Below are 12,550 nucleotides of genomic sequence, written 5' to 3' on the forward strand. Positions count from 1 at the left end.
GGACCTGGGACCTTTCAGTCCGCAGGACGACGCTCTATCCCCTGAGCCAAACCGGTTTCGGCATCAATTTTTTAAAAATACATTTCTTTATTGATTTCAGAGAGGAAGGGAGAAGGAGAGAGAGAGAGAAACATCATTGATGAGAGAGAATCATTGATCGGCTGCCTCCTGCACACCCCCTACTGGGGATTGAGCCCGGAACCCAGGCATGTGCCCTTGGCTGGAATCGAACCTGGGACCCTTCAGTCCACAGGCTGATGCTCTATCCACTGAGCCAAGCTGGCTAGGGCGCCAGTTATCAATTTATTGCCTCTCAACTTCAAATTTATGCTTTCTTGTCCACTCTACAAAAATGGATCTGGGTCTCTTTAAGTGTGTTTTTCCTTTGCCAGCTGGTACAATGATGAGCTTGGTCATTAGAGGGTAATGGAGAGACATTGCAGGGGGAAGGGGGTTTGCTTCCTGGTTCTAGTGGGCTCACTCAGCACACTTTCAACAAGGGCAGCTTGTCCAGCACCAGGCTCCTGCAGCGTGGGTGGCTTTGCTAACATCTGGCTTCTGATGCACATGCAGCTTCCTCAGCAACCAGGCCTTGCAGTGTGGGACGCTTCTCTGGAGCTCAGCTCCTGTCTGTAATGGGTGATTTCAGCACCCAGCTCCTGCAGCACCAAGTGGTTTACCTTCCCTTCCCCCCCCTCAGATGATTGGGAGTGGAATACCTCCAGAAAGGCGCTTCCCCATGGTCAGTTTTCTCTGGAACCCCAGCAGGCAGATTTCTAGCAAGTTCTGTCAACATGGCACCACAGCAACTCTTCTGCCATGCCATGAACCATGCAGTGCCTCCCCACGAAGTCTGGATTGCATCCCTTGGAAGCAGGGGAGACATTTGCTTGGGTGCTCCGTCACAATAGTAGAGGTACTGGCTGTTCCTTATTCCCACTATTCTTTTATTCTTTAGAGTTCTCTTTACTTTTACTAACCATCCCTTGTTACTCCAACTCCACTATAGCTAATAATTCTTTTTCTCTGAGGATATTTTTCCATTGACTTTTAGAGAGAGTAGGAGGGAGGAAGGAGGGGCGGGGGAGAGAAATATAGATGTGAGAAAGACATATCCATTGGTTGCCTCCTGCACGCACTTTGACTGTGAGCAGGGATGAACCTGCAACTGAGGTATGTGCCCTTGACTGGGAATCCAACCTAGGACCCTTTGATCAGTGGGTCAACACTATAACCACTTAGCAACACCGGCCAGGGCACTAATAATTCTTTATGTTCAACTTCCGCAGTTTCTCTCTCCCAATAACACCTTGAATTATACAACAGAAACAGGGTCTTAATTATGGGGACATTCTAAAAACAGGTGAAAGCCTCAGTTACCACAAAGTCTAAAATCCTGTGTTTTTCTCTAAGTTCCTGTGAGATGGAGGAGGAGAAAAAGGAAGGAGCTGTATATGGTGAAGTAATTAAGAGTTATTTTATGGAACAGTGCAATCTGATCACAGGGTGAAAATGCATCATCTGAACAAACAGAGCACAGAATAGAGTCAGATTCAGGGAAGACAATAGATGCACTAGACATGAAGAAAATGCACAGCAAAAGAAACAATCTACAATATCTAGGGCAAACTTTGAAACGAGAGAAAATATTTGCAAGTCATACACATGATAAAAGGTTAATATCCAAAATATACAAAGAACTCACATAACGCAATAGAAAAACAAACCTACAAACACTAACCCCCAAACCCAACTTGATTTGAAAATGGCCAAGGAACTGAATAGAAAGTTTTCCAAGAAGACATACAGATGAACAACAGGTCCATGAAAAGGTTCTTAACACCACTAATCATCAGGGAAATAAAAACCACAATGATATCACCTCACACCTGTTAGAATGGTTATCATCAAAAAGACAAGAGAAAACAAGTGGGAAAAAAAAGAATACAATTAAGACACATAGCACAGTGTAAAACTACATACTCACAAACCCATACTTTAGACTTTAAGAGAATACCATACAAACACAAAGATCAAATACATTAGACCAGTTGCCCATGGGAGGAGACATACGTAATGGATATGGGGAATTGGAATAAAAGAGAAGAAATTTAAAAATACCTGAATGGGTGCTCCCCCTCCAGGGAGCACACCTGTGCCTTTCTCTTTCCCTTCCCTCTCTCGCTCCCTGCCCTAGGCACATTACCATTAGCTTCTTGTTTCTTTTTTTAAATTTAATTTTTTTCCTTTATTGATTAAGGTATTACAAATGTGTCCTTATCCCCCCATTTCCCCCCCATACCCTCACGCATGCCCTCACCCCCCCCGTATCTGTATCCATTGGTTATGCTTATATGCATGCATACAAGTCCTTTGGTTGATCTCTCCCCCTTAGTCCCATCCTCCCCTGCCTTCCCTCTGAGGTTTGAGCATCTGATCGATGCTTCTCTGTCTCTAGATCCATTTTTGTTTATCGGTTTATGTTGTTAATTTTTTAATTTATTGATTAAGGTATTACATATGTGTCCTTATCCCCCTATTGCCCTCCCACTCCCCCATTCATGCCCTCACTCCCCTGGTGTCTGTGTTCATTAGCTTCTTCACTCCCAAGCCCCAAATGGCCCTTTCTTTACCTCAATAACTCATTTCCTAAGCCCATTTCTTCTAGGAATTACTTCTTCTACTTCTGGAATTTACCAAATGTTCTCTTACCAAAAAAATACCTAAATGTACAAGGACAGAATCTAAGATAAGGGGGGTGGAGGTGGAGTAGGAAGTATAAAAAGGTTCTAGATAAAATAACATGGTATGTATATGATCCCAGGGTACAAAATTAGAGACAGCTTTCTTGTCAAAAAGCCAAGAGAAGCCCTAGCTGGTTTGGCTCAGTGTATACAGCATTGGCCTGCGGACTGAAGAGTCCGGGTTTGATTCCAGTCAAGTGCACATGCCCGGGTTGTGGGCTCGATCCCCAGTAGGGGATGTGTAGGAGGCAGCTGATCAATGATTCTCTCTCATCATTGATGTTTCTATCTCTCTCTCCCTCTCTCTTCCTCTCTGAAATCAATAAAAATATATTTAAAGAAAAAAGCCAAGAGAAAAAGGGTCATAGATGGAAATGGCATTTAGGTATCAGAGAAGCTTCTGTCAACTATCCCTCAAGCAAGTCCAAAAGTTTAGAATTTCCAAGACAGGTTATCTTCACAGCCTTTGAAAGGTATCAACCTCTCCTACAAAAGTGAGATTTACTTCCATGTTCCCCTGTCTGTATGGATCACACTTACTCACCTGAACAGCTCTGATGTGGGGTTTCCCCTTCCAACGTCCATGGTCCCTCACCTTGCTCCAACTTGAAGATGACCTCTGGTTTGGGAACTTGGTACCCTGTTAATAGACATGATAAAGATTGGGTCCAGCTAAATGGGTTTCAGGGACCTTTCAATGGTACTTCCATTTGTTCTTCAGAAAAGTAATACATTTCCCTGGGACTAGAGTAATAATAATAATGCTCAAAACAGATGGAAGAATCTAGACAAATAAAAAAATGACATCATTGCACACTTGAGATGCCCCAGAGCACTCAGCAGCTGAGAATGGAAATAGCCTCACTGAGGCCCCTGGCAGACACATAGGTTGGCTGTACTTACCCACTGAGAGCAGGTGGCTGTAGTTCTCCATTGTCACATCCCAGTACAGGCATCTCTGAGCAGGGTCCAAGTGCTGCCATTCGTCTCTGCTGAAGTCCACAGTCACATCCTCAAATGACAATGAGACCTGTAACAACACAATCCTGTTCAAAACATGGTCAGCATGGGGGTGGAGGGGATAGAGGGAAGATAGATAGGAAGTTGTTTTTCATGACTTTTACCATAATTATCATGTAGGATTTTCACTCAGTACCTAGTTTTGCATTTTATTTTGTTAGAGAAAAAGCTTATTGAAGTAGCTTGACATTCATTGTGTGCTACATGCATTCATTTATTCGAATATTAAGTCATTCATTTTTTTCAAAAATGATGGTCAAGACAGATTCTCTTTAAGTCCTCTAATTAATGTAGGAACTAGATACAATACATTTACTGATCAATTCTGTGCTCGGCAATGGCAATAGAGTTGAATAAAATAGAACAAATTAAAGACTTAGACACTAACATAGGACACAAAGGGTGCTACAAGGCATTTGGAAGAAATGCATGGCCCTAGCTGGTTTGGCTCAGTGGATAGAGTATTGGTCTGTGGACTGAAGGGTCCTGGGTTCAATTCTGGCCAAGGGCATATGTCTGGGTTGTGGGCTAAATCTCCAGTGTGGGGGCGTGCAGGAGGCAGCAGATCAATGATTCTCTCTCATCTTTGATGTTTCTCTCTCTTCCTCTCTGAAATCAATGAAAGACATTTTTTTAAAAGAAATGTATGGGGCAAAGGCAAACAATAAAGCCTTTAAAAGATAATATAGACAAATATCTTCATGATCCTGGATTAAGAAAATAACTCACAAACAAGATGCAAAAAAACCATTAACTATAAAGAAAAAATTGATAAGCTTATCTACAATGAAGTTTAAAACTTCTATTCATTTAAAAGACAACATTATAAGACAGAAAAGGAAAGCTGCAGAATAGAAGAAGATATCTGCAGCACTGACAAAGGCTCATATTTAGAGGATGTAAACAACTCTCACAAACCAATAGGAAGAAAAGAGCCCACCCAGTAGAATAGTGGGCAAAGGATTTCAACAGGCATTTCACAAAAGAGGAAATCCAAAGCACCAACAGGCACATAAAAGGGCTTAACCTCCTTAGTTAACCAGGGAATGCAAATCCAAACCACTACACAACCCCTAGAACAGTGGTTCTCAACCTTCTGGCCCTTTAAATACAGTTCCTCATGTTGTGACCCAACCATAAAATTATTTTCGTTGCTACTTCATCACTGTCATGTTGCTACTGTTATGAATCGTCATGTAAATATCTGATATGCAGGATGGTCTTAGGCGACCCCTGTGAAAGGGTCGTTCGACCGCCAAAGGGGTCGCGACCCACAGGTTGAGAACCGCTGCCCTAGAATGTCTTCAGTGAAAAGGACTGAATATGAAGTGATGAAGACAAGATGGTGCCATGAGAACTCTCACATAACTAACGGATGGCAGTAAATTGGTACAACCATACTTGGAAGCATTTTGGCTTCATCTGGTAATGTTGAAGACATGCATAGACGAGGACACAGTGATTCCACTCATGGAAATATGCCCAATTGGAATATGTGCACATACGCAGCGGGAGGCATGTTCAAAATATTTACAGCAGCACTATTCATGATAAAAAAGTATAAATTAATAGTAAATTTTAAAAAATCCGTGTTTAATATAACAGTAACAGTATCAACCATCTTTATGGAAAAATGTTAAGGAAATTTTCTTTGTTGTTTTTCTTTGCATCATCTCTAAGCATATACCCCACTAGACCCACACACAAACTAATCGGGAATGGTTTTCTGTGCTAGGGAGACCTGGGGTGTTGGGAAGAGAACCAAATTAATATATTAACTGTTCAAAAAAATTAACTTAAAAATTACCAATGGGTCCTAGCTGGTTTGGCTCAGTGGATAGAACTTTGGTCTGCGGACTAAAAGGTTCTGGGTTCGATTCTGGTCAAGGGCACATGCCCAGGCTATGGGCTTGGATCCCCTGTGGGGGGCATGCAGGAGGCAGCTGATCCATGATTCTCATCATTGATGTTTCTGTCTCTCTTTCCCTCTCCCTTCCTCTCTGAACTCAATAAAAACATTTTTTTTAAAAAAAGAATTTACCAATAGGACCAAAATGGAATAGGCATGTTTTTTCCTTGCTTCAACTTGGTCAGTACAGCTAAAAGCCCTGGGCATTATATGTAAAACAAAGATAAGAACACTCTGTCAGTTGGAGAGGCAAGGCAAACTGGCTAGGAACTTCAGAGCCTGAGGACTGCCACAGCAGTGATTTTCCTGAATTTTCTTTTAGCCCCATATATACTGGACTAAGTGCTGTGGTAACTGGCAGCCCAGAATGCCAATCGTCACAAAAACTGCCCCAAGAAAGACTGCTCTCTCTAGTCAGAGTCCCAGGAAATGGGGCAATGTAGCAAGAGAGAAATTTTTCGACAATAACTGCCCTAGTCCAGCCAAGCATCTCAGAAAAACTGTGGCCCCACCACCATTCCCATCAGCAAAGGCTAAGTGGGGATCTTGGATTTCCACCCCCCCCCTCCCCCAGTAAGGAGGTGCCTTCTGCCTCTCCACCTGGTGGAGAGCCTGATAGTCCATCCTTCCCCCGCAGCAACAAGGTGCTCATTCCCTTCTGGGATGTGAGAGGAGGCCTAGTGGGAAATCTGAACTTCTGCCTCCATCAGGCATTAAGGAGGAGATTCTCCTTTTGTAGCAGAATAGAGTCAGAAGGGGCCTGCTAAACACAAGATTTAAGTAATATCTAGAGTTTCATACTTCCCAAAGTATCCAGGACATAATTGAAAATCAGGCATCAATGTGAAGAAGCAGAAAAATCTCAACTTGAATAAGAGAAGTCAATCATCAGACACAAACACTGAGATGACACAGATGTTAGAATTAGCTGACAAGATTTTTAAAGTAGCCATCATAAAAATGCTTCCATATACTTAAAATAAATGCAAAAATAGAATGTCTCAGCAAAAAAAAAAAAAAAGATATAAAAGAGAACTGAATGGCCTTAGCCGGTTTGGCTCAGTGGATAGAGCATCAGCCTGTGGACCGAAGGGGCCCGGGTTTGATTCTGGTCAAGGGCATGTACCTTGTTGCAGGCTCCTCCCAGGCCCGGGCCCGGGCCCTGGTCGAGGCCTGTGCAGGAGGCAACCAATCAATGTGTTTCTCTCACATTGATATTTCTGTCTGTCTTTCCCTCTCTCTTCCACTCTCTCTAAAAATCAATGGAAAAATATCCTTGGGTGAGGATTAAAAAAATAAAAACAATAGAACTGAAAAAATACAATAACCAAAATTTAAAGACTCAGTGGATGAGCCCAATAGCAGAATAGAGAGGGCAAAGTAAAGAATCAGAGAACCTGACAGTAGGAAAATAAAAATAATCCAATCTGAACAATAGAAGGAAAATTGACTGGAAAAAAATGAGCAGGGTCTCAGGGACCTGTGAGACTATAAGCAAAGATCTGGCATTCATGTCATCAGAATTCCAGAAGTAGAGGAGAAAGAGTGTGGGGCTGAAAAAGTATGACTCAAAATATGGCTGAAAAAGTATGACTCAAAATGTAGTTTTAGTGACTTGGGCAAAAAGATTTAAGTGTAGAAATTTCACCACAGCAGTTTTAATCATAAAAGAAACCCTGAAACACTTTAAATGCATATATAGTAGACTGGTTAAGTTAATTATAGTTTATCTAAAAGACATAATGCTATGCATCATGTGTATATGAAGAAAAAGATTTATTGCCTAGAAAATTATGTTAAACTGCCAAGTTAAAATGGAGGCAACTAAATGCTATATAAACTGGAGGTATATAATGTATATGTGTATGGTATGTATGCACACTCACAGCCCCACACATATACCCCCACACATGCACTCATGCGCATACAAAGGGGAAAACAGCTGAAAGGGAATAGAGCTATATGTTAACACTGGCTAATTAGGGGTAGTGCTGAATTTACAAGTAATGTTTTATTCTCTTGTAGTTGCTTACCTGAATTTTCTAACATTTTATTGTCAAATTATGAAATAATAAAAATAAATTTTAAAAATTTAATATTATCCTAATTACCACATGACCTTGAGCCTCTGTGACAATGAGCCTATCCCATAGGTGACAGCGTCCACAGGACAGTCTGAAGGAGGGAGCTGTCTGGTAGGGTCTGGCTCTGTCATCGTCTTCCTGTTTATAGAATCTCCAGGGGAACTTTTAGTGGGATACGTGGTCTGGGCTGCAGTGTGGCGAGGGTGGACTGGGTTCCAGTCCAGTATTTGTCATTTACAATCTCAGCCACCAGGGCAAGTCACGTCCCTTTTCAGGCCATTTTGTTCATCTTTGAAAGGAGAAAGAACTAGAAAGGCCCTGGAGACTGTGGTCACCCTACGACGGAAAGAAAAGGGATTTTTCTGCCTTAGATCAGGATAGAGGAGAAATCAGCAAATCCTCAGAGACCAGAGGAAAATGAGGCTCTAGTGGGGATCGGCTGAGCATCTGCAAAGAGCCAGTGGAGAGTGAAGGGTCTGTGCTGGGAGCCAGGATGTAAGGTCTCCCTGGCTAGGGCCTGCAGACACCCTGCAGGGAACTGCCTGTCTCCTCCAGGTATGGTGCTGACCCTCCTGTCCCACCTTTCCTCCATCAGACACATCACATTCTCCTCTGGGTGAGGGACATGAGCCACGTGGTGCTTACACAGCAGGAGGCTAGTGATCTGTCTTAGGGGCAGCCAGTCCGGAATCTGATGCCCCTGTAACCCACCTGCCCCTGCCCTGAGGTCCTGGTGACAGGTCGGGAGTATCTCTTTACTGAATGAATGCCTGCCCCTGGAGTCTGCTCCCTTCTCACCTCACACAACCTGCCATGTTCCTCTGCAGCCTGGGACCAATTCCCCTGGGGAGAGCTGTGGTTGGCTGGCATGTTTACTTGGGCCTCAGCCCTCTGGCTCTCTTGCTGACAACTCCGCTCTTCCCAGGAGCCTAGGGCCAGGCAGGGTCTGTGGACTCAACCAGAGCTTCTGGGACCAGAAGGAAGATCTTGCAGCCTTCACTGTGGGGTCTGGTCCAGGAGCTCCAAGGAGACCCCAAGAAACCTGGAAAGACAGTGTCCACATGGTTAGTCAAACCAGCATCACCCCAGAAATGCTTCCTGGGGGGCACCAAGGGATGGCTCACTGTGCTGGACATTGTGGAAGAGAAAAGTTCAGTAAAACCAACACCCACTATTAGTGTAGAATATGGGAAAAACTCATGAGATTTGTTGTAAAATAAATGAGGGTTTGAATTCCAACTCTGGGGAAGTCACTTTTGCCTGAGTTTCATCTTAAGACAGGATAAAAATACCTGTCTCATATGGTTGTTACAGTTAAATGAAGTGAGGGTTCGAAAGTACTCACTTTCACTTAGCACCTAGAACACACACCATTAATTAAATATCGCTATTATAACATGCCAGGCATATTTTACTAGATAACTCATTTAATTTTCACACTCATCCTGTGGACTATTATTATTATTACTAGAGGCCTGGTGCATGAAATTCATGCACTGGGGGAGGGGGAGAGAGAGGGGGAGTCCCTCGGCCTGGCCTGCACCCTCTCGCAGTCCAGGACCCCTCACTCCTTACTGCCTGCCTGCTCACTGCTCCTTACTGCTCAGCCCGCTGTTCCTTAGCGCTGCTGCGAAGGCAGGCTTCTGGCTGAGCGGCGCTTCCCATGTGGGAGCACACTGACCACCAGGGGCAGCTCCTGTGTTGAGCGTCTGCCCCCTGGTGGTCAATGCACATCATAGCAACTGGTTGTTCTGGTCGTTCCGCCATAACGATCGTTTAGGCTTTTATTATATAGATTACCATTTACCATGAGATAGAGCCATTCAGAGATACTAAGAAATTTGCTCCAAGATCACTAAGATTAGGGGGAAGGACATAAACTCAGGTATACCTGGCTCCGAAGTGCATTTTCTTAACTACTGTGCTGTAAGGTATTTTATACAAGGCACAGTCACAATAAACATTAGTTCTGTTTCCTGCTGCCTTCACAGTGCTTCATCTGAGAGGTGACCATGTCATGTCACATGTGCATACACCAATCTTCTGTATAATTCAATGTACATTATGAGCAACTTGTAGAGCCCACCCTCTTATGCCAAAGATGAAAATGTAAACTCATTGCCTGCCCCCCTCCCTCCAATTCCCATCTGGGCTTGGAAAACCAGCATGTCTGCACAGGCTCCTGCATCATCAACTGACACTGACAAAAGTGTGTCCCAAAGGTGCCATCAACTGGTTTCCATTGAAAAGCAACCATGGATCTGCTTAAGCCTCCTTGGGGACCAAACCCGACTGCTTAGAGGACCCTGTAACTCACAGCCCATATATAGAATCAGTGACTCCCATAAAATCCTCAACAATAGACCTTCCGGTCCATCACTTCTCAATTCACACAGTCCTGCAATTACCGATGTCCACAGGTGCAAGTCAATGACTCCTATAGGCCCCCGAAATCTGACTCCCAAAGACTGGTAATCCCAGGTGAATCAATCATTCAGCACCTCAGTGTCCCCACCAATAACTCTCATGGCCCAATGAGTATTTAATTGAGTTAGAAAGGGGTATTCATGAATGATGGGTGCTGGCAAATTTTCCATCCAAATGGAAAACACAAACATTGATCCCATCTCACACCCCACACCAGAATAACTTCCAGTTGCATTAAAATTTAACTTTAAAAAATAAAACCATAGCCCTGGCCGGTTTGGCTCGGTGGATAGAGTGTCTTCCTGCGGACTGAAGGGTCCCGGGTTCCATTCCCCCGGGTTCTATTCCAGTCAAGGGCACATGCCCGGGTTTCAGGCTCGATCCTCAGTAGGGGGCATGCAGGAGGCAGCCGATCAATGATTCCCTCTCATCATTGATGTTTCTATCTCTCTCTCCCTCTCCCTTCCTGTCTGAAATCAATAAAAATATTTAAAATAAAAAACTAAAACCATAGCCCAGCCAGTGTGGCTCAGCGTTTGAGCATTGACCCATGAACCATCAGGTTATAGTTCGATTCAGGGCAGATGCCCAGGTTGTGGGCTCTATCCCCAGTAGGGAGCGTGCAGGAGGCAGCCAATAGATGTTTCTCCCTCATGGATGTTTCTATCTCTCTATCCCTCTCCCTTCCTCTCTCTAAAACATATTTAAAATGTAATGACTCATTTAAATAAAAATTTCACTAGGATTTTAGCAAGCCTAGAATTATAATAAAACATAAGAAATATTTAAAATTTTAAAACAAAAAATGTTAAATTTAAGGTATATATTTGTTTAAGCATGAAATGGGGAGAACTCACTAAGCAAGAAAAGACACTAAGAACCTGTAAAGAATAAAATCTTATATTTAATCAGATTATTATTCCTTCTAATTATATGTAAACACACCTTATAAAAATAAACATAGATAGAGACAAAAGAAATATAATGACAAGAAATGACACAAGGTTAATATCCACAAATTAGTAAGAAAGACAAGCCACCCAAATGATAAAAGAGCAAAGGATAGAAAAAATTTAAAAATTATGTACATTTCAATGGCTAATAAAGAGGAAAAGACGTTCAACCAGTAGTTGGCAGGAAAATACACAACAAAATAAGCTAGATATCATTGTGTTTGGCTCTGAGAATGAGGAAAATTTAAAAAGCACTAACATTCAGTGTGGGAGAGGATCTTGGAATGAGCTGTTTTGTAGGTTGCTGGTGGGAGTTCCAATTTTACAAGTTTTAGAAAGTAACCTGGTGGTATGTATTGAACTTAAAAACATCCATTCCTGCACCTAATAATCACTCAGATGACAGTCTCTCTCTGTAGTTGTGAAATCAATAACAAAAATGTCAACTTTTTTTGCCCTAACCGGTTTGGCTCAGTGGATAGAGCGTCGGCCTGTGGACTGAAGGGTCCCAGGTTCGATTCTGGTCAAGGGCACATCCCCAGTAGGAGGTGTGCAGGAGGCAGCTGATCGATGTTTCTAACTATCCTTCTCCCTTCCTCTCTGTAAAAAATCAATAGAGTATATTTTTTAAAAAATTCAACTTTTTGAGATATCAAATATCTAAGTAACTAAGGCATCAGAGAGAAAACCGCAGCAGAAATTAGAAAACATTAGAAGTGAACCATGGTGAACATGTTACATATCAAAACTTGGGACATGGAGCTAAAGTGTTCCCTGGGGGAAACATGAACTTAATGCTTATATTACATCATAAAATTGTAATGATTGAACATTAATGAGATACGCATTCAGTTAGGAGTTTAAAAATAAGAATTTTTTAAAAAAGAAAATAATGAAATCAAGGGCAGAAATTAATGACACAGAAAACAAAGATACAGGAGGACCAACCAATTCCAAGGCAGGTCCCCCCACTTCCTCTGCACGCCTCCTAAGTGACCTCAGGGAAGCCCCTTCACTCACCCTACAGGGCACCATCACTGAGGACCAAATCCACGTGATAAAACCCACAGAATTCCGTGGCTGCTTTCCTGGCCCTTAATCGCCACCCCTGTTAAACTCAGGCCAGGAGCCCTAAGTGTTGAAAGCGCGCTGGAGGGCCTCTTCCATCCTGCACATGCTCGGTGTCGCCTGGGGAGTGATCTGCAATGCCACCCGGCGCACTCGCGACCTCTCCGTGCGTGTGCGTGTCGGGGGGAGTAGAGGGGCCTCTCCAATTTGCTTCAGTGACTTTTGTCCGGCAGCTAACATGGCTGTCCCCTTGGGAATCTCCCACCGGGAGTCGCCATCTTGGAAGAGTGATCATTTCTGCCTTGGAGCCTGCGGTCCCCAGCCCGATCTCCCCCCACCCACCCC

At 43.2% G+C, this 12,550-nt stretch overlaps 2 protein-coding genes across 4 annotated transcripts in view; one reads left to right on the plus strand and one right to left on the minus strand.

Annotated features, from left to right (window-relative positions):
* Positions 1-12,550, plus strand: part of LOC102244238 (zinc finger protein 157) — a 38,995-nt gene that overhangs the window by 24,406 nt on the left and 2,039 nt on the right. The window lies entirely within an intron of this gene.
* ZNF41 (zinc finger protein 41) overlaps positions 1-12,550 on the minus strand; it is an 18,185-nt gene that overhangs the window by 5,113 nt on the left and 522 nt on the right. The window contains exons 1-4 of one of the 3 annotated variants that reach the window (XM_014543508.1): positions 12,158-12,517; positions 8,556-8,799; positions 3,648-3,774; positions 3,289-3,384 (exon numbers count right to left, since the gene is read on the minus strand). In XM_014543508.1, coding sequence (XP_014398994.1) covers positions 3,289-3,384; positions 3,648-3,774; positions 8,556-8,627 — 295 coding nt within the window. In that variant the 5' untranslated portion in view covers positions 8,628-8,799; positions 12,158-12,517. Of the gene's footprint in view, positions 1-3,288; positions 3,385-3,647; positions 3,775-8,555; positions 8,800-12,157; positions 12,518-12,550 lie in introns of those variants that run through there. The other 2 variants (XM_014543507.1, XM_014543509.1) reach the window with 2 other exon arrangements.

The sequence above is a fragment of the Myotis brandtii genome, unplaced genomic scaffold (assembly GCF_000412655.1).
Source record: "Myotis brandtii unplaced genomic scaffold, ASM41265v1 scaffold327, whole genome shotgun sequence".
NCBI lineage: Eukaryota > Metazoa > Chordata > Mammalia > Chiroptera > Vespertilionidae > Myotis > Myotis brandtii.